The following is an 18,852-nucleotide window of genomic DNA, read 5'->3' on the forward strand; positions in this document are numbered from 1 at the left end:
TGAAACAACACTCCAGATTCACATATTTCTTTGAGAACTTCATACAATGCTTAGCAGCTTAAAGATCAAACCACTAAACCACCTTTAGTGTATTATGGTGTATTTTACATGTAAATGACGGACCAGGAAGAACATGAGATAAAACAAACATAATTTAGAAGTCATTCGTCTGACATAATATTAATCTAGTGTATTAGTTACCAACCCCACACCACGACAAGCAAATACAACATGAGTAGCGATATGGGGTACATTAGATAAACTGCATAACCAGTCCAAAGTGGATAAACCGTCCTCGTACTTGTGAACACTGCCATCACTCCACAAATTATGAACACAACTAAAACTTCAGCTGATACATCCCATGGCAGATCTCTTATATACACGATTGACAAGAATGTCGTCAAACTACTCATACTACTCATGGCGACTCCTGAATAGATCTGCAAAAAGATAAAGACAATAAGGTAGGATTCTTTTATATAAGACATGGTGTTAGAAAAAAATATAGGAGGGTGATGGGTGTTACTGATGGGTGCATTTTACATTCAGCTTAGCACAATTCGTAATTGTTTAATTAACATTGCACCATTTATATTAGGAAAATGTGCTAACCTTTTTTATTTTGTAGATTTAGAAAAGAAAAGAAGCTCTTTAAATAAACATATATGCTGGGAATTCTTAATATAAATCTAGTACCAAAATGTTACAAGAAAAGAAGGATATTATATAATTGGTGAATTATTTTAGATTGGATTCGCTTTCAAATATCTTGGACTTGAGATGGAGGCAAATATAAATAATATTAACAATTGGGATGGTTGGCTCTTTGGAAGGCTTCCTCGCTTTACATTGGTGGTAGGGTTACTATCTTTCATTTCGTGCTTAAAAGTCTTCCAAATTATTATTTTTCTTAAAGTTATTGATATTTTGGAAGGAATCATGAGGAGATTTTTAATGGGGGTAGGGGTTAAAGGAAGTGAATAAGATGTATTGGGTTGCTTGGGATAGGCGGACTTTGCCAAAGAAATTAGGGGAGCTTGGTATAAATCGCCTCAAATTCATGAACCAAGATTTTCTTTCCAAATGGATTTGGCAGTACAAAACGGAAAAACGTACTCGTTGGAGGAGAATTATTGATGCTTTTCATTGGAAAAATCGGGACGAGAGCTTGTGCCTTTTAACAATCGAAATCCTGGGGTATGAAAAAACATTGGTAACATGATGTCTAAGCTAAGATTCGCCCGTGTTCCTTTTGCTATGATGATAAAGGGGGTGGTGGATGCAGGGAAGATATTAAATTTTGGGTGAATATTTGGTATGATAACAGTCCTTTAAAAGGCAGATTCTCAAATCTATTTTGTTTGGAAAAAAATAAGACGTGCAACATTAGAGATAGAGTACGGTGGCTGGATATTTCGGTGGTGTGGTCATAACAATGGATTCATGATCTGAGATTGAATCAAGAAATGGAAGAATGAGAAGCCCTCTTTGGAATTTTTGGTGCTACTAGGGGAAATGGTAACAAGGATACCTAGAAAAGGGTGGGGAATTCTTCGGATAACTTATCGGTGCCATCGGTAAGAAAGTTGCTTGATGAGGATGTGGATGTTGACAATATTTTCGTGATGATGTAGTCTAAGTGGGGGCCGGTCAAATGTAACATCTTCATGTGGAGAGTGGAAATGAATCTTTTACCTACTTGGAGGCTCTAAAGAGGAGAAATATTCAAGTGGAATCTAGTGAATGTACTTTTTGCGGGTCAGCGGATCAATCAGTGGAGCATTTGTTTCTGGATTGTGGTATAGCGACGGTGGTTCGGATTTTGTGAGTAACCGGTGCAAGGTGCCTCCTATTTTCGGTTTCTTTATTTGAGATCTTGTGGAGTTACACTTGCATGTTGATCTTTGTCCAATATGGAGGTGAATATTGAAGAGATTATTGTAAATATTAGATCTTTTAGTTTTCTTTGGTTTAAGAATAGGTCGAATGGTAGTTCGGACATTCGGACCGACTAGGTCTCTTTCCCGCTGATTTAAGTTCTGTTGGTGTGCGCGTCTCGCTTTGGGTCGGCGTGTTTGTGTTTTTATGAAAGTCATCATTCAAAAAAAAAAAAAAAAAAGAATACTGATACAAAATATATAAAATATTATTTACTTTTATATTTTTGTGTGTATTATATGTAAAAGGACAAGGAGAAACATTTACCTGAGAAAGTGTTAAGGATGCGGCTCGCTCAGTCTTTTGTCTTGCAGAGCTAATTTCTGATAACAGACGTGATATGTTTGAGGCACACGGTATTATAACGTACGGAATGAGGAACGAAGGGACGTTTGCATCATAAGCAAAATTCACAACGTTCGTTTTTAGCGGTGTTGCAACAACAAACGTCAACACACTGCCAAAGAGCACTAGAAACAAAGCCTCTAAGAACTCTAGTATCGAACTTTGATTGTTAGGGCTTTCCTTAGGTATCAAAGCGGTTTGTTGTTCTTCATCTGCATCCTATACAAGTACATTACAATAACACTTTACTATTTTATATCATGTAATTTAGACACTTTGCATTTAAAATGTAGCTTTAAGTACACACATGAACTTCTGACACGGCCAAAATTTAACACGAAATTCAAAGGTTTGGATTTATTCTAAACCGCTTGGTCTATGTTATGGGGTGAACACGCGAACACGTTTAGCTAAACGGAGTGCGTTTGTGTCAACCCGATGGTTTAACAGATGACCTTTTCAACCCATTTGTGTGTGTCATAAAATGTGTGTGTGCACGCGTACGTTTTATGTAATAAATTAAACTATGTAGATACCCTTACGCCAAAATTAAAGGTTAAAAATACAGATTGACATAGTATAAACCTATTTGCTTAAAAAGTAAAAAATAAAAATATAATGTAATTTTAAAGTATTAGTATGCACAAAAGATAAAATATTTTTTTTTTCAAGCTAAACATGTCGCATTCAGGTTCATTGTCTGACGTGATAATTCTTGTGTATTGTAAATATTTTTTTTTCAACCAGCAAACCCACAAACTCAACTCATCTAACAGACCAAGTTTTAAGGCTTCCAAGGTACAAGAAGTCAACATTTGTCTAGATAAATCATAGAACTTTTAAGATGCCGTTATTGCAACGTGTTGATTAACAAACACAATCAAGATAGTTTAAACTTCGCAAAATAGAAAGTTACCCCATCAGTAGTATTTTTAATAAAAAAGCGAAGGGGGCTATAATCATTTTGAGAGCCTGATTTCCTTGCTTCCTTAACCCATTTTGTTAGAATTCTAACAAATTCATCCTCTTGAATAATCTCATCGCCTGATATGTCTAATTGATCCATGATCTTCTGTACCAGATCATCACTTATTTTACCATCTTCTTGCAGTTGTATTCCCAATATTAAAGTTTTTAGCTCTGCATTCGACACTTTACCGTCATGATTTACGTCAAGTCCCTCATAAATCCTGCACATCAAATGTAAATTTCAATCATAATGTACTACAAAACAAAGTAGTATCACTGATGGCCCAATCCGTCGGTGAACGTGGTTACCAATGGAAATTTGTCGTTGACAAGTCTTCGAATATATGGCCATGCGTAATCTAATTTACAACGTATCGCTGACATAATTCACCGACGGATCACTGTCGGATTACCGAAAATTTTCACCACTTTGTCCTAAGGTGCTTTATTGACAAATTACCGACGGATACTCAATACAAGTACCAGCGGACGGCTTGAAACTATATCCACGGATTTTTAATCATAATCTGTCGGTAATATTCTATATCGTTGTAAACAAATAATATTTGATTTTTTTAGCTCGCCACTTTCGAATTTTTTTAGTTTTTGTCGAAATCCGTCGCTAATTACCGATGAATTGCATCCGTCAATTATTTTCCGTTGGTGATATTTATTTGTTTAGTAGTGATGGTTCTTTATAAACAAAATAAACAAGAATTTTGAGATGGGCACTAACTCTTTAATTAGCCGCACATTTGGCTTTCCCTTTGTTGACAAGAGTGTCTGTAATTTGCTACTTACAAAAGTTTGTGTCACATAGTCGAATATTCTATTTTGAACCCATGGTTGGAAGATCTGCATGTGAAATAAACTAAATTATTTTCAGTGAAATATGACTTTTCTATTTCATGTTTACATAACAAAAGTGCTACTTGTAAATTGTTTGAAATACAAGAAGCTGACCTGATACGTAATGTAAGTAATGTAGAGACACAACACAAGGATGAGGGTGATTAAAAGTATCACTCGGGTTACTGATGTCGAATCGATGATTGCTGGGAGTTGGAGGATGACAAAAGGGATCACCGACACGAGCATGATTCTCGCGGTGTAGCTAGTTTCGATATCAGTTGTAACACCATACGCTAAAAAGTAACAACACATAAGAAACTAATAACCAGTGGCGGAGCCACATTATGAACAACGGTGTCGTCCGACACCATTGAATTTTGTGTAGCAAATACAACGTATAATAGAAAAAACTCGAGCGACACCATTGTTTTTTTACGAGCGACACCATTGTCTTTTTACAAACCACACCATTGTTTTGTTTTCTTCTAAAAGAATTACATGATAAACAAATTTATATTTAAACAATTAAGCCCATTTACTTGAATTTAATTAGTATACTTTAAATCATTAAAGGTCCATGCTTAATTTTTATTTTTTCTAATCCTGTAAGCATGATAGCGTCATGTTTAATTGGGTTTGTTTTAATTGTTTAATCTGACAGGATGTTTGATGATCATTTGAATGATAGGTGTATTTGTTTGTTATAATGAAAAAAGGAGGGTTTTTTTTTGCAAGTTGCCATTGAAAACATTATGAATCATTTTCAAAACATAAAAATGCGTACAGAGCAACTATTAAAAGCATTTTTTATACATTTCAAATGAGATTATCTTTTTACTGTGATATTTGCTTTTATTATGTGATTTGACCCGACTAGATCCGAACCGATCCAAAAAGTTCGACTCCGGGTTACTATAAACCGGAATATCCATAAAAAATGACACCATAAGAAAAAATTTCTGACTCCGCCACTGCTAATAACAAGTTGAGATTTTAAGATTAGGTATACTAGATACCATTTATGTCTATATTGATACCGTAAATAGGAGATATGATTTAATACAAAATACTTTGTCGGATTTTCATTACTCTATACTATATGATACCTGTTAGTTTCGTTAGAAAAGATGGCTCGTCGTCATCAAGGGAGTCGTTGTCATCATCATCTGCAAGACTATAGCTTCCAAAAGTTATGATTGAGGGCCAAATGAGTGTTAGATTCATGACTGCTGATCCAGTTAGAACACTCATTCCCATTCCAGTGCTACTAGATGCACCCTCCACGTCATTCGATAATCCTGACTCTGAAATTTAATTTTCAAATACATTAACATTTTGTTGTATTTTCTTATAGTTGCATGACAATTTTTCCCGCGTTCCTATCGGAAGTAAATGCTATGACATTCTTTATTATAATATATCCAAAGTTATTAGTTAACATAACATGTATAACTTTATAACAATGTATAGATTGTGTGTGAACTTTGATTAATTTACATTTTTAAAGTATAAGTAATACGTTTTAGATTTTGGACTCACCCTCTTATGCGATGGGGTCTTTTTATAACAAGGTGCACTATATCATTATGTGAACCACAGTAAAATATCATGTTCACTAAAATCTTTATGAAGAAACATGTAGCACTTTTAGAGAACCTAAACGATATTAGTTTAAGAAACATTTAAAATTTATGTTAAATTTGTACGTCAAATTCAGCCATAAAAAGTTTATGAGAAATAAGATTTTCTGTTTATAAGACAAATGAGGAATAATTCTTTTATAGGTGTTCATGGTTCCGTTTTAAAACTATGAAACTGCCCAAATTGATCATCTGTTTAGTTTCACGGTTGGTTTTTTTCTTTAACGTTTTGTTGGTCGGTTTAAAAAATTTCAAACCGTGGTGAACAACTTGGTTTAAGGTTTATACAAAAAAAAGAAAGAAAAACGGTCGTATAAAATCGGACAGGACAAGACCAGATCGTGAACTTTGAGTTTATTTCAAATTGTAAATGTTTTGTATTAGTATTAAATGTTTCTAAATTTTAATCTTGTTTTGCTTGACTTTTATGCTTTCTGTATAAAATCTGATGTGAACCAGCTATATGGAGGTGCTTGTTCGTGTAGGAACGTATTTGTTCTATAAATGTTTATACACACAAGGAGTTCAGTATTGCGTTCAGTCGAGTTTAATTTGTTTGAAGTATGATTTCCATCTAGTTTAGTTTAAACCAACTGTGCTAGCTTGTTTGAACCATATATGGTCTATTTTTATTTTGGGCTAAATAAACATAGTTACCTAGAAAAGAATTCGGTCTAGGATACCTTTTATTACGAAACATACCCCGAAGTCTAAATCGTGAAACCAAACCATCATATAGTAACAATTCAGTTTGGTTTGGTTTTAAAGTTCAACAGTTTGGTTTCGGCTTTAAATACTAAAAAAACCCTTACTAACGGTTTGGTTCTTAGTTTGACATGGAAGCCGTCAAAATCGGACTGTAAACACCCCCTAAATTGCAGGTGATCATTGTATTTTTTTTTTTTTTTGATCAAGGCATGTAAAAAGACTAGAAGTCCACACTATATGACAACAAAGAAAAGAGTTAGTCACGATCTTAAGAATTTGGTTATATAAATTTCAATGTTATATTCACTTGAATATATTGATAATAATCGATCACATCATTAGTTATATCCTAAAAGTGATATAAATCCTAAAATTCATGGAGACCTAAATAAAAATAAAGTTTCGGTTTATAAGAAAACCAAATGTCGCCGGCGAATACGACATGAATAATAACAATAGCAATATTGTAAAGAACTAGTTATTTTACCCGCCGTGCGTTGCAGCGGCGTCATGCCCAACGTGATAAATTATAGACTACAGTCAACCCAACTCATTTCCGAACTAAATTTACGCTGAAATGTAGAGTAATTTGAATTCATACCATTGAATGAAAATTTATTATATTTGACCTTACTTAGTTCTAAAAAAATTTATGTTGAAACGTAGACCAACTCAAAACGTACATAAAATAAACACGTGTAGTGGCATCATACACAACGTTATAAAGTATAGACTATAATCGATTAGACTCGTTTCCGTACTAAATTTACGTCAAAATGTATAGTAAATCAAATTTAAACTGTCGAATGAAAACGTATTATACTTGACCTGATTTATTTCTGAACAATTTTTACGTCAAAAGATACATAAAAATAAAACATTTCATAATTGACCCGACTCGTTTTCAAACAAAAATTACGTTAAAACTTAGATGTGCGAGTTAAAATACATAATTTGTGTGTAAAAAAAATAAAAGAACCATTCAAATACTTAGTTTTGGTGTAAAAAAAATCAATGAAATATTAGTTAAATAATACGATAATATTAGTATGTTAAATTATAATAATAGTGAGAATGAGAATTATAGGAGAATATGAAAAGAGTGAAAATCAAGCACGTGTGTGAGGTGTAAAGTTTGAGTGCCAAAAGAGGAAAACCAAGCACGTGTGTAAGCAGAGTGTAAAAAGATAATTGAGGAAACTTGAAAGGTGTATGCTGGAAAATCAAAACACCACCGACCTTTCTTTATAAGAATATATAAATAAATAAATATATACTAGTTAGGCTATAATATTATTGTATCATTATCACAATTAAAAGATATGACTTGTATAAGCTTTCCTTATAATTATTCTCGTTGTACTCCTATAAATAGTTGATATATAGTAAACAATACATTATGTTGAAAACAGTGGCGAAACTTGAGATTTCCGACCGCGGAGGGGGGGGGGGGGCGCAAGTCACCGGACCTAAAAATTTCAATAAAACCGGGGGGTCGAAAACGTATATACCAAAAAATTTATATACGAAAACTACATACTCTTCACTATAAGCGAAAAGTTTAGGGGGTCGGCCGCCACCTCCCGCCCCTTAAAAGCTTCGTCCATGGTTGAAAACACGAAAAATAAAGAAAAAAAATGAGAAAAATGTTAAGAAATGAAGCTTACGAAGGACAATGAAAAGTGTAGGGAAGTTGGCAAGAATATGGAAGAAACTGGCTCCAAATATACCCGGTCCGATAAGACCAAAAAACTTATTTGATCCGTTTGAAACATAGCTTTGACCAAGAGCCATCAAGTATTGATAAACCACAATCAAGAAAAATGTACCCCAAGTTCCACTCGTGCATGGCAAGAACCCATATTCAGGTTCACATGTCACCGTTGCGCCCTCAATCTTCCCACAAAACCCTATCAATATCACAAACAAAATAACCAAATTCCCATTTTTTGTGTGTATTTTCATTTTTGGCTTCTTCTCTGCTAAATGTTGCGGAACCTAGAACCTCAACGTCGAGGTTGGTTTAGGTGGGTCGCTAAGACGAATAAATGACAAGTTTTAGTTGGTTGGACTTGTAAATTATATAATGGAACTTGACCTAAGTTCAGTTTGGTTTTCTCCCTGTAACAAAAATGACGAATATTCGAAAAGCTTATATAAACTCTATGGTAAAGGTTTGTTTGAATGAATCATTTTATAGATGACAAAGTATGTTGCTTGTTGTAAGATGACAATGGTTGAGTATGATTTCCGGTATATGATGGAAATCTTTTGATGACTTAATAAACCTTTTAATCAAATAGCTTACGTTATATTAAATTTGAGGAAATCAAGATTTTGGGTGGAAACATAAATTCAATAGTACGAGCATGTGAGATTACTTATCAACTGAGCTATTATACGAATATTATATAAATAATTTTGTTCTGTGTATTTACGTGTCATAGTTTCATCAATTCCTATAGTTGACGTAATTAGTCCCACTAATACGTATCTATCTTTTTTATTAATTGGTTTAGAAACTCAATGTTTATATTCAATGTCATTTTCATGAATTGTCATTTTGGTAGAGTTATTTTTTATTATGACAAGGAATTTTTATTAGAAAGGAGACAAGTAGCAAGGGACTAGAAGCCACGAAATGCAAAAAAAATATTACAAAGGAAAAGAAATGAGATTAATTAGATAGGAGACACGTAGAATGCAAGGAACTAGAATCCACGAAAAACACAAAAAATATTAAGAAATCAGATTAAAATCATTACACCACAACTTCCACTCTAAATTACACGATGACTTTCCCTCTAGATTTGATAAAATTAGTGATTAAAAGGTTGATATATTCTTTTTAGGGTGCAAGGAGTGGTTAAACACTTTGGAGTGGTAAACCAAAAAATTGACTAATCAGAGCGCGCCACGTCAATCAAGTCAAAAGTGTTTAAACTTTGGTGAAAAGTGTTGGCAATGGTTTAGACACTTGGTGAAGTGGTAAACTATTTAAAAAAAAAGGAAAAAGGTGTGATTGATTGAGATAGGAATGGACCCCACCCACAATACCCTCTCTCTCTCAATCATCTTCTTCCCCAAATCGGCATGCTGTCCCCGATCGTGTTGCCTTGCCGCGTCGGCATCGGGTGGCGGCGGTGTTTGCCGATCGGCAAACCCGTTTGCCACCCTTTGCCGACTACCACACCCGTATGCCCTTAAATTCATCTTATCCTTAAAAGTCCCATCAACATATATATATATATATATATATGATCGTCTAATACAGTTATGTCGATAATATTTTTAGCAATTTCAGTTTTGTCTGTCTCCTTGACAACTCGAGTTATATGTCGATAATATTTTTATCTATTTCCCTTTTGTTGTCAGAAATAGATCATATTTGTGGTTTGATTTAATTAAATCTCAAAATATTTGTGTGAAAAAGAAATTTAAATATTTTATAACATAATTAACATATTGTTTTTTTTAATGTTAAGAAACTTTTATTGATGATAGAAAAATTACATAAAAATGACAAGTAAACGAACAACAAGCTACGTCGTAACCCTAAACAAACTTTTGATTTAAACTTTTAATTTAGAACTGTATTTCTAGCACTATTTAATGTTTCATGTATCAGTTTTTCTGGCTTACTAAACATGCAACATATATGAAATAGCCTATCTGTAAAGTGTGAAATAATTTGAGTAAACTTCCGTTTTGCTTTATGTGGTTTGGTCGTTTTAACGGTTTTGCCTCAATCCTTAAAAAATAGCCAGTTTACTCCCTGATCTATGAAGCCCTCAATGATTTCACTCACCGCCCCTAAACGTCATCCATTTTAAATGTTAAAGGCTGTCACGTGCAAAACACCTGATGGACAATTATGTCTTTTCCCAACCCATATTAATGAGTTACCTTTAAAAGCCCTAACAAGCCACTCTATCTGCTTCCCCATTCCATCTTCTTCCCCGTTCGCATAAAAAAACCTTAGCAAGATCCATGGCAGACTTCCATTGTGCTTGTGGATCTCCAACCTCGTATGTAACATCTTAGACTTGAGCTAATCCATGAAGGGGGTTCTATCGATGTACTCTACATGGGTTCGTGAAATGGTCAGATCCGCCCATGTGTCGACAATCAACTGAGATCATACCTGATTTGTTGGAGAGGTGTAACAGGAATGAAGCCATTGCCAGAGCTGCTACAAAAGAAAACAGGAAGCTAAAAGTTTTGTTAGGGTTAACAAGATGTTTTGCATCTTCTTTTTGCTAAAAAAAATGACCTAGATATTTTGTAATAGTGAATAACCAGTATGGTAGGTTTGTTATCGAAGAATGTATGTTGGAAGGGTCTTGTATGGAAGAATGTATGTTGGAACCAGTAAGGATATGTTTTCTTGGAATTGTAATGAAAACCAGTTTACTTGTTTGGTAAATGTTGAGTTTGGTTTGATATGCTTGGTTTTGAGACCCTTGAAATTACATACGGACAACGATAAATTTACGACTAATTTGTACACTATGACCCATTTGTTTGGCCTTTTGTTCGTAGCCGTTTGTCGGCAAATCAAACCAAAATAAACCTGCAGTATACAAGACCATTTGACACCTTTTGTTTGTAGCTGTTTGTAGGCAAATCAAATAAAAACAAACATACAATATACAAGACCATAACAAACCAAAACTGAAAACCTAACAACTAATAACATAAAAACCAACCATAACATTTTCATTGACCTAAAAACTAGGCCATAACCCATAATAAACATTAAAATTCAGGCCCTAACCCATAACAAACATCAAAATTCAGTCATAATGTCAGCAAAAGAGGATCATTGTTATGACATACATACTTAAATCTTAAAAACCTAACCACAAACATCTAGAATTTAAGCATTGGCCTGAGACCCATCTGTAGTTCCCTTGCAAAACCTTTGATTATGTTCTTTCCCACCACACTTTGTGCAGGTCACAGTTTGACCAACTCTAGATAGCTTCCCTTGCTTAGATGCTTGTTCATTCAACTCTTCTGCACTTTTCTTCCTCTTCTTTGTTGGCCTGCCAACTTGCTTATGGTACTTGGGTGGTACAAGGGTTGTTGGACAAGCAGATGGTAACCACATGTTCCTACCATTGATTGGGTTAACTGTGTGGGCATAGACCTGCTTCCAAATTTCTAACCAATAGACTTTTGAAACCCATTTCTCTGGAACCTCCACTTCTATTCAATGTGCAGCCATATCACATATAACTGCCACATCATGCTTACAAGGCATACCAGCTAGTTCCCACCTTCTGCAAGAGTAGGTTTTTTCTGCCATGTTAACAACATATTGTGCCAATGAATTCCCTGATACAAAGAATCCTTTGAGATTTTGAATCATAAGTTGAGCAATGCTCCTTTTCTAACATTACTTGAGGGTATTGAAGACTTCGTTGTATATTGTGATGCTTCGCACATACGTATGGGTTGCGTACTCATGCAACGAGGTAAAGTGATTGCATCTGCATCACGACAACTTAAGGTGCATGAAAAGAATTACACCACCCATGATTTGGAATTGGGTGTCGTTGTATTTGCACTTGAGTTATGGAGACACTATTTGTACGGTACAAAGTGTATTATATACACTGATCATAAAAGCTTCCAGCATCTGTTCAATCAGAAGGATTTGAATATGCGACAAAGCCGTTGGATGGAAACATTAAATGATTATGATTGTGAGATCCGTTACCATCCCGGCAAGGCAAATGTCGTTGCTGACGCCTTGAGTCGCAAGGAAAGGGTTAAGCCTATTCGGATTAACACCAAAAGTATTGAACTCAGGACTAGCTAGCTTGAAGAACAAGCTACTAGATGCTCAAAAGCAAGCCTTATTGGAAACAAATACTTCTAATGAAGTATTAGGTGGAACTATTGATCAGTTGGCACCTGGGAAAAATGGAATCCTGAGATTGAATGATCGAATTTGGGATCCTATCTTTAGATGACTCAGAGATCTGATCCTCCAGGAAGCTCATAATTCTAGTTATTCTGTTCATCCTGTATGTGACAAAATGTACCAGAATTTGAGAAAGAATTATTGGTGGATGGTTATGAAGAAATCCATAGCCACCTATGTAGCTAAGTGTCTAACGTGTTCGCAAGTTAAAGCCGAACATCAGAAACTGTCAGGACTTCTACAACAACTTGAAATTCCCATTTGGAAATGGGAAATGGTAACTATGGATTTGATTACCAAGTTACCGAAGACCAAATGTGGCAATGGCACAATTTGGGTGATTGTCGATAGACTGACTAAGTCAGCTCATTTTCTGCCAACCAAGGGACTTACAGTTCCGACAAATTGGCCAAGTTATATGTGGACGAGATAGTGTCCTCGCATGGTGTGCCCGTATCTATTGTATCTGATAGAGATACTAGATATACATTCCACTTTTGGAAAAGTTTCCAACAATCATTCGGCACGAGACTAAATTTCAGTATGGCTTACCATCCTCAGACTGATGGGCAGAGTGAGCGTACTATTCAGACTTTGGAAGATAGGCTTAGAGCATGCGTGATTGATTTAGGTGGTAGTTGGGATGACCATCTATCCCTAATTGAATTCTCCTACAATAATACCTAACATACTAGCATCAAGGCCGCTCCATTTGAAGCCTTGTACGGGAGAGTGCAGAACGCCCGTTTGTTGGGCTGAAGTTGGAGAAGCCCAACTATCAAGACCTGAGATAGTCCTGGAAACCACGGAAAAGATTGTTCAAATCCGTGACCAGCTCAAAGCTGCCCGCGATAGGCAGAAGAGCTATGCTGATAAGATGCGTAAACCTCTTAAGTTCCAAATAGGGGACAAGGTTCTATTAAAAGTATCACCCTAGAAAGGGGTGATGAGATTTGGAAAGAAGGGCAAGTTGAGCCCGAGATACATTGGACCATTCAAGATAATCGAATGTGTCTGGTCTGTGGCTTATAAGCTTAAGCTACCTAAGGAGCTTGGTGGAATTCACGACGTGTTCCACAATTGTAATTTAAAGAAATGTCTAGCCGATTAGCCGCTAGCAATGTCACATCATGATATGTAAACGGATAAAAACCTGACGTTCGTTGAGAAACCGATTTTGATTGAGGATCGACAGGTTAAGAAGCTTCGAAGGAAATGATTCATATTGTGAAAGTTAAATGAGATGCCCGTCGTGGCCTCGAATATACATGGGAGGTTGAGTCCAATATGCAACAAAAGTACCCCCCATCTTTTTGAATAAAATCTCGAGATCGAGATTTCTTTTAAGGGGGTGAGGATTTAACACCTCGGAAATTTGTGTCGAATTATATGATGACACGTGTCCAATTAACTCTCAGTTATGCCACATTGTTTGGCGAGAGGGAATAAATGTGTAAAAATTTTTGGAAGAATGTTGTGGAGGGACCATTTATGTCAACATACCAGTTAATTGACCTCTGAGTGACGCTTACGCACTATAAGCCATTAGTGCTTACGGACCGTAAGGCTGGAATAACTTTGTATATGGCAAGCGGTTACGGACCGCAAGTCCTTGCTCCTTACGGTCCATAAGGAAATCAAAACCATGGGCGTCTAAAGGGTTTACGGACCGTAAGCCCAGGGCCCATATGGTCCGTAAGGACTGCCACTGGCAGTTTTGTTTGGGGCCAAGGCAGTCTGTACCTGATGCCATGAATTCGCAAATTGCCACATTTAATTTGGTTCTTACATGTAAAGGGGCACCTTGAGACATTTTATAACAACCCCTAACACCTGGATTGATCCTATGCATCTTCCTCAAGTATAAATAGTAAGTTAAACTTGCATTTTCCTTTTATCATTTCTTATTCTTCTCTCTATCTGCTACTTGGAGTGTTCCTGATAAAAAAGGAGCCTCCCTTCAAACTTTCTCTTGGATCACTAGTAAGTGTTCCATCCCTGCTCATTTCGTTTTATAAGCTAGTATTTAGCCGAAAGTCAAGCAAATTAACTTTTGCTTTGACTTTCGGGGACATTGTTCGAATCGAACATGGCTACGTGATCGTAATAAGGTATGTGATAATCCCTCAAAAGGGCAACATTTGGAAATCACGTTAAATTGGTCAAATGACGGGTCAAAGTAATGTTTAATAAAAAGTCAAAAGGACAGTTTCTCAAAAAACTTATAAAACGAACTTATAAACTCTTTAACACATCTTTTTGAATCTATATCAGTTGGTAAATAATATTAGAACATGTCTAAGCATGTTCAGCCCGTCATTTCCAGTTTGTAGCTCGGTTCGCAACCGAAAGTCAAGCAGTTTGACTTCTTCTTTGACTTTCGATTCTGACCCGAAGTTAGCCAACTTAGCTACCCAATTATAGGCCTCATTTTTAATCTACCCTTAAGGGTAGTTTGCCTGGTTCATCATCGGGAGCCCTTTTAGGCAAATTTAGCCTTTTTATACAACCGTGGAACTTTTAAAGGTTTAGATTTAAACTAACGTGCACTTTTAACTCGTTATCTCATTTAAATTTATTATGTTCCCAAGAACATAATAGTTTCCAGTCATTTATTATTTTTAAACACATTTCTCCATATTTTCGCGTCATGGACATGTCATCGGCTCTAATGGACGTTTTACCCAAATACTAGATATACCTCACTTGAGGTGGCTAGTGTCCACCTTTGACTCATCTAACTCTAGTTAGACTATAAGCCTTCACCAAGAGTTTGACCCATCACACATACCGGTGCGGGTCAAAGCGTTGACCTGTTATCAATACCTTGTGATTCTGACTTTCTAATTCTTGGTAATGTATGCCCTTACATTATGCTTGCCTGTAAGCATAAGAGTTAACAAACAAAACATTAAATATCATATTTAAATGGCGATAAAATCACCATTTGACCCGTTTGTCCATTTGACCCGTTCATATCTTACCCTTTTAGCGATTCAATTAACCATGTATTGTTTATTGCCAAAAGGTGCATACTTACCATCAGACTCATATGACCCATTATGGTTTACACCATAGGGACCTATTTTAAAATTTCATTGGTTGTTTGACTCGCTTTGGTTCATTCCAGGTCTTATTTTAAGAATTCCTAGGTTTTATTTGGGTTAAGTCGTACGTCAATGAGTAAAGATATGCAGACCATGCAAAAGTTTGGTAATTGCGGGTGCAAATGTAGTTACGAAAGTGAGGCATGAAAGTCATGACAAACCCTATGCTTTACTAGAACCTTGAAATTTTCAATGTTTCATGTTTGAATTATCATTTTATAATATTTCATGTAGTCTCAAGCTTTGGATTTTCAATATTTCATGTAGTTTCAAACTTTCAATTATCATTTTATCATAAGTTTCATGTTTTTATGGAAAACCTTTATTCAATTTATTAGTCGGTATTTATTAAGAAATTCACGAACTATTCGCGTTAATCCCTATAGATATCTGCTAGATGTCACCGCACCGGGAACTCTAGCCGCCGCATGACTGTCTAAATCGCGAACGAAATGATTGTCGTTATCCCCAACATTGTGGTTTAAGTTCAACAATGTCACACCCTGTATTTCCCGGTGAGCCCAGACTTAGGGTACGTAACTACAAATCAGCCCCTATGCTTCATTTCACTATCCTAACTTTGATTTCTAACTTGGCTTGATTATTTATTTTATATACTTTAATGAAACAAACTTCTATTTATTTATAAAATTAACCTTTCTAACCCGGAATAAATTATATTAATAAAATTAATACACAAAATTATTAAAGTTATAAATAATAATAAAAATCCGCATTTTTATTTGTTACCCTTTGGATCTGGTTTACGAAACAAATTGGGTTTCTAGGATCCATTTTTGACGGATGTTACAATTACGTTTTAAATAAAATTTGTCCCACTTTTTTATTTTTACTAGTGCTAATACATACCCGTAATACATGGAACAAAATAAGTAATAAAATGTGAAATGAGAAAACATTGTTAATAAGTTTATAAATATTTATTTTTATACAACGTTGGAGGTTTTATTTTCAAAATTTCCATTATTATCTTGGATTAAAAATTTTAACTTGTCTATGCTTTTAACTCTTGAAAGTGTCAAATATATTTCTCCACGAATGAAAATCAGTTGTTTTAAGAACTAATCAACCTTTGATAATATTGAACTTCACTCTTATTAATTTAAATTACAAAATAAACAGAGTGGAAATTTTCTTCTTTGTGAGTTGGAAAGAATTAGCTTGTTAGAATGTGTCAAATTAATTCTTTGAAATGGAAGGCTGTAGATGATGCTACCATTTTTTAATTTGTTGTCATCGAAATTGGAGACATGAAAAACTGTAGATGATGAGTAGCCAAAATGAGAAAAGAAAAGATGCAAATATGGGGATTTGACATCATGAGTCAGGTATATTGAAAAACAAATAATTAAAAATATTATAAGTAAGGTATCAAAACACATTAAACAAATTAACAAACAAAAAAGTCGGTGATTGATTTAGTGATTTCTAAATAAAAAATTACTAACCGAAATTCAATCATTCTTCTGTAACTAGTAATATGCCCCCGCGCGTTGCACGGGCTTTCGGTCAGTTTCGATACGATAACACCACTTGGTATAGCGAAAGAGATATGTGCAAGAGGATATCGACTTACGACACGTTAAACTGCAAGTGGTTAGACGATTTGTACATAAACTCTAAAGATAAATTAATGAACAAAATGCTTGTGACTAATTAAATAATGTGAAACAGATTAAGAACAATAGTTGGGTAGTATTGTAGCCACCTTGTGATCATGTCATCCTGATCACCTTTCATGTTGTTGAATCCCTCAACCTTGCAAACGTGTGGAATCATTGATCTTCAAATGACGAAGCAAACTCACGAATCTTCTAATCACAGAATGTAAATCAAAACAATAAATCAAGTAATGAAACAAACATTACCTCGCAAAGAATAGTTGATCGGCCAAAGCTCAAAAGGATGGCAAGAAGAATGATGAATGAAGTTTGAGAGAGAAGAAAGAAGAAAAGGGGGAAGCAGTGGACATGGTGGAGTAAAGACGCACCAACACGTATAGTAGAAGGCTTTTGTTAGTCACTGCTATGAAGTATTAACAAATAAAGTAAGGTATGCATCCCATGAGTCTAAGTTTATGAACCTGTAGTCTTATAATAGATTTATTATTTTAAGCATTATTGATTATATATAGTTGTCGTTTTAGTAATCTAAAGATCCAACTGCACAACAACCTTTAGATGAACTCCCTTATAACTAAAACATCTAATTTCCTGTAGTCTTATAATATAATATTTATTTTCAATAAAGGTTCATCAAAAACAAAATGAGAGATTTATTATATGATGTATAACAGATGTAAAATAGATTTATTATTTTCACTAAAGGTTCATTATTGAACCTTTATATGTATTTCAAACTCTGCCCATCCAAACTGTACAATAAAAATGAACCTTTAGATGATATATCATTAATTTTTCTTATAATAAATCGTTCATCTAATTTCCTTATGTCAGATAAGTTGATGAACTACGAATTTCGTGTCGCACACTACAAAATCTATGCGCTGCTGCTAAACCAGATTCTTCGATCATACGATCTAGATCCATTGACAAATCCATTAATGGGAAATAAGGCACACATGACATAATCTGAGTACATAGCAAAACAATATGTTGTACAAAGTAAAAGCAAAAGGGCAGCAACATAATTTATTAGATGTTATTAACTTAATTAAACGAAAATAAATTACCAAAACAATGTTAACAACAACCGAAACCACTTGCCAAAACATACAGATTAGAATGCATAACAAATTTTTCAGGACCTAAATCACTATCAACGTATCCGTATATGGTTAAGCCTAGTCCATTATTCCTACGACTCTTTTTTTGTCACACCCTGGCTTTGCGGAAGCGTGGTTAATTTGGTGTGACTTCTTAATACCATAGCTTAATCATAACAAAGCTATATGAATTAAAAATATGCAAGATCATCCATTAAAATAAAAATACCATAACATTGTCTTAACGGGATAACACCCTAACAACCATAAACTTGTTCAAACATTACAAACCCAAACATAACATAGACATGATTCAAGGACTGTGACTTGTCCAGGAAAGAGTCACATTCCCCAAACCCAGGATGACCTCGGTGACTAATGCAGCGGAAAACATGCCATACCGTGCCAGATCTTTAATTCCCTGAAATACATGTAAGTTGAAAAATCAACAATAATGTTGAGCGAGTTCATGTGTAAGTGAGTAAATAAACCATTGTATTTATCAAAAATCCTGGTATGTAGCAAATAAGAAAAAAGAGATCACCAATGGTTTGCAAGGCCATTGATATGTGTGAAGTGCAAGTAGGAAGACTCAAACCTAGCGGATTTATG

General features: G+C 34.9%; 1 protein-coding gene across 2 annotated transcripts; it reads right to left on the reverse strand.

The window, feature by feature from the left end:
* On the reverse strand, positions 1 to 17,596 carry LOC110911827 (sodium/calcium exchanger NCL2). 2 transcript variants are annotated; one of them, XM_035983857.1, is made up of 9 exons: positions 17,384 to 17,596; positions 10,600 to 10,644; positions 10,362 to 10,538; positions 5,214 to 5,411; positions 4,219 to 4,400; positions 3,992 to 4,110; positions 3,203 to 3,476; positions 2,209 to 2,505; positions 1 to 443 (listed from the first exon to the last, which is right to left on the reverse strand). In XM_035983857.1, the coding sequence occupies exons 3-9, from the start codon at positions 10,492 to 10,494 to the stop codon at positions 198 to 200; spliced, it is 1,449 nt and encodes a 482-aa protein (XP_035839750.1). In that variant the 5' UTR covers positions 10,495 to 10,538; positions 10,600 to 10,644; positions 17,384 to 17,596; the 3' UTR covers positions 1 to 197. The 2 variants fall into 2 exon arrangements, with proteins under 2 accessions (XP_035839750.1, XP_022012170.1); XM_022156478.2 differs by lacking the exons at positions 10,362 to 10,538; positions 10,600 to 10,644; positions 17,384 to 17,596 and adding an exon at positions 8,123 to 8,581.
* Between the last annotated feature and the right edge of the window lie 1,256 nt (positions 17,597 to 18,852).

This window comes from Helianthus annuus, chromosome 15 (assembly GCF_002127325.2).
Source record: "Helianthus annuus cultivar XRQ/B chromosome 15, HanXRQr2.0-SUNRISE, whole genome shotgun sequence".
In the NCBI taxonomy this organism is placed as follows: Eukaryota; Viridiplantae; Streptophyta; class Magnoliopsida; order Asterales; family Asteraceae; genus Helianthus; species Helianthus annuus.

Excerpts from the sequence above, each read along its gene's own strand:
- LOC110911827 (XM_022156478.2), bottom strand. The coding sequence starts at position 8,420 with ATGAAAATACACACAAAAAATGGGAATTTGGTTATTTTGTTTGTGATA. Across the intron at positions 4,401-5,213 it reads TTTTCTAACGAAACTAACAG|CGTATGGTGTTACAACTGAT; the intron begins GTATCATATAGT and ends GTTACTTTTTAG. Across the intron at positions 4,111-4,218 it reads TTACTTACATTACGTATCAG|ATCTTCCAACCATGGGTTCA; the intron begins GTCAGCTTCTTG and ends TTTCACATGCAG.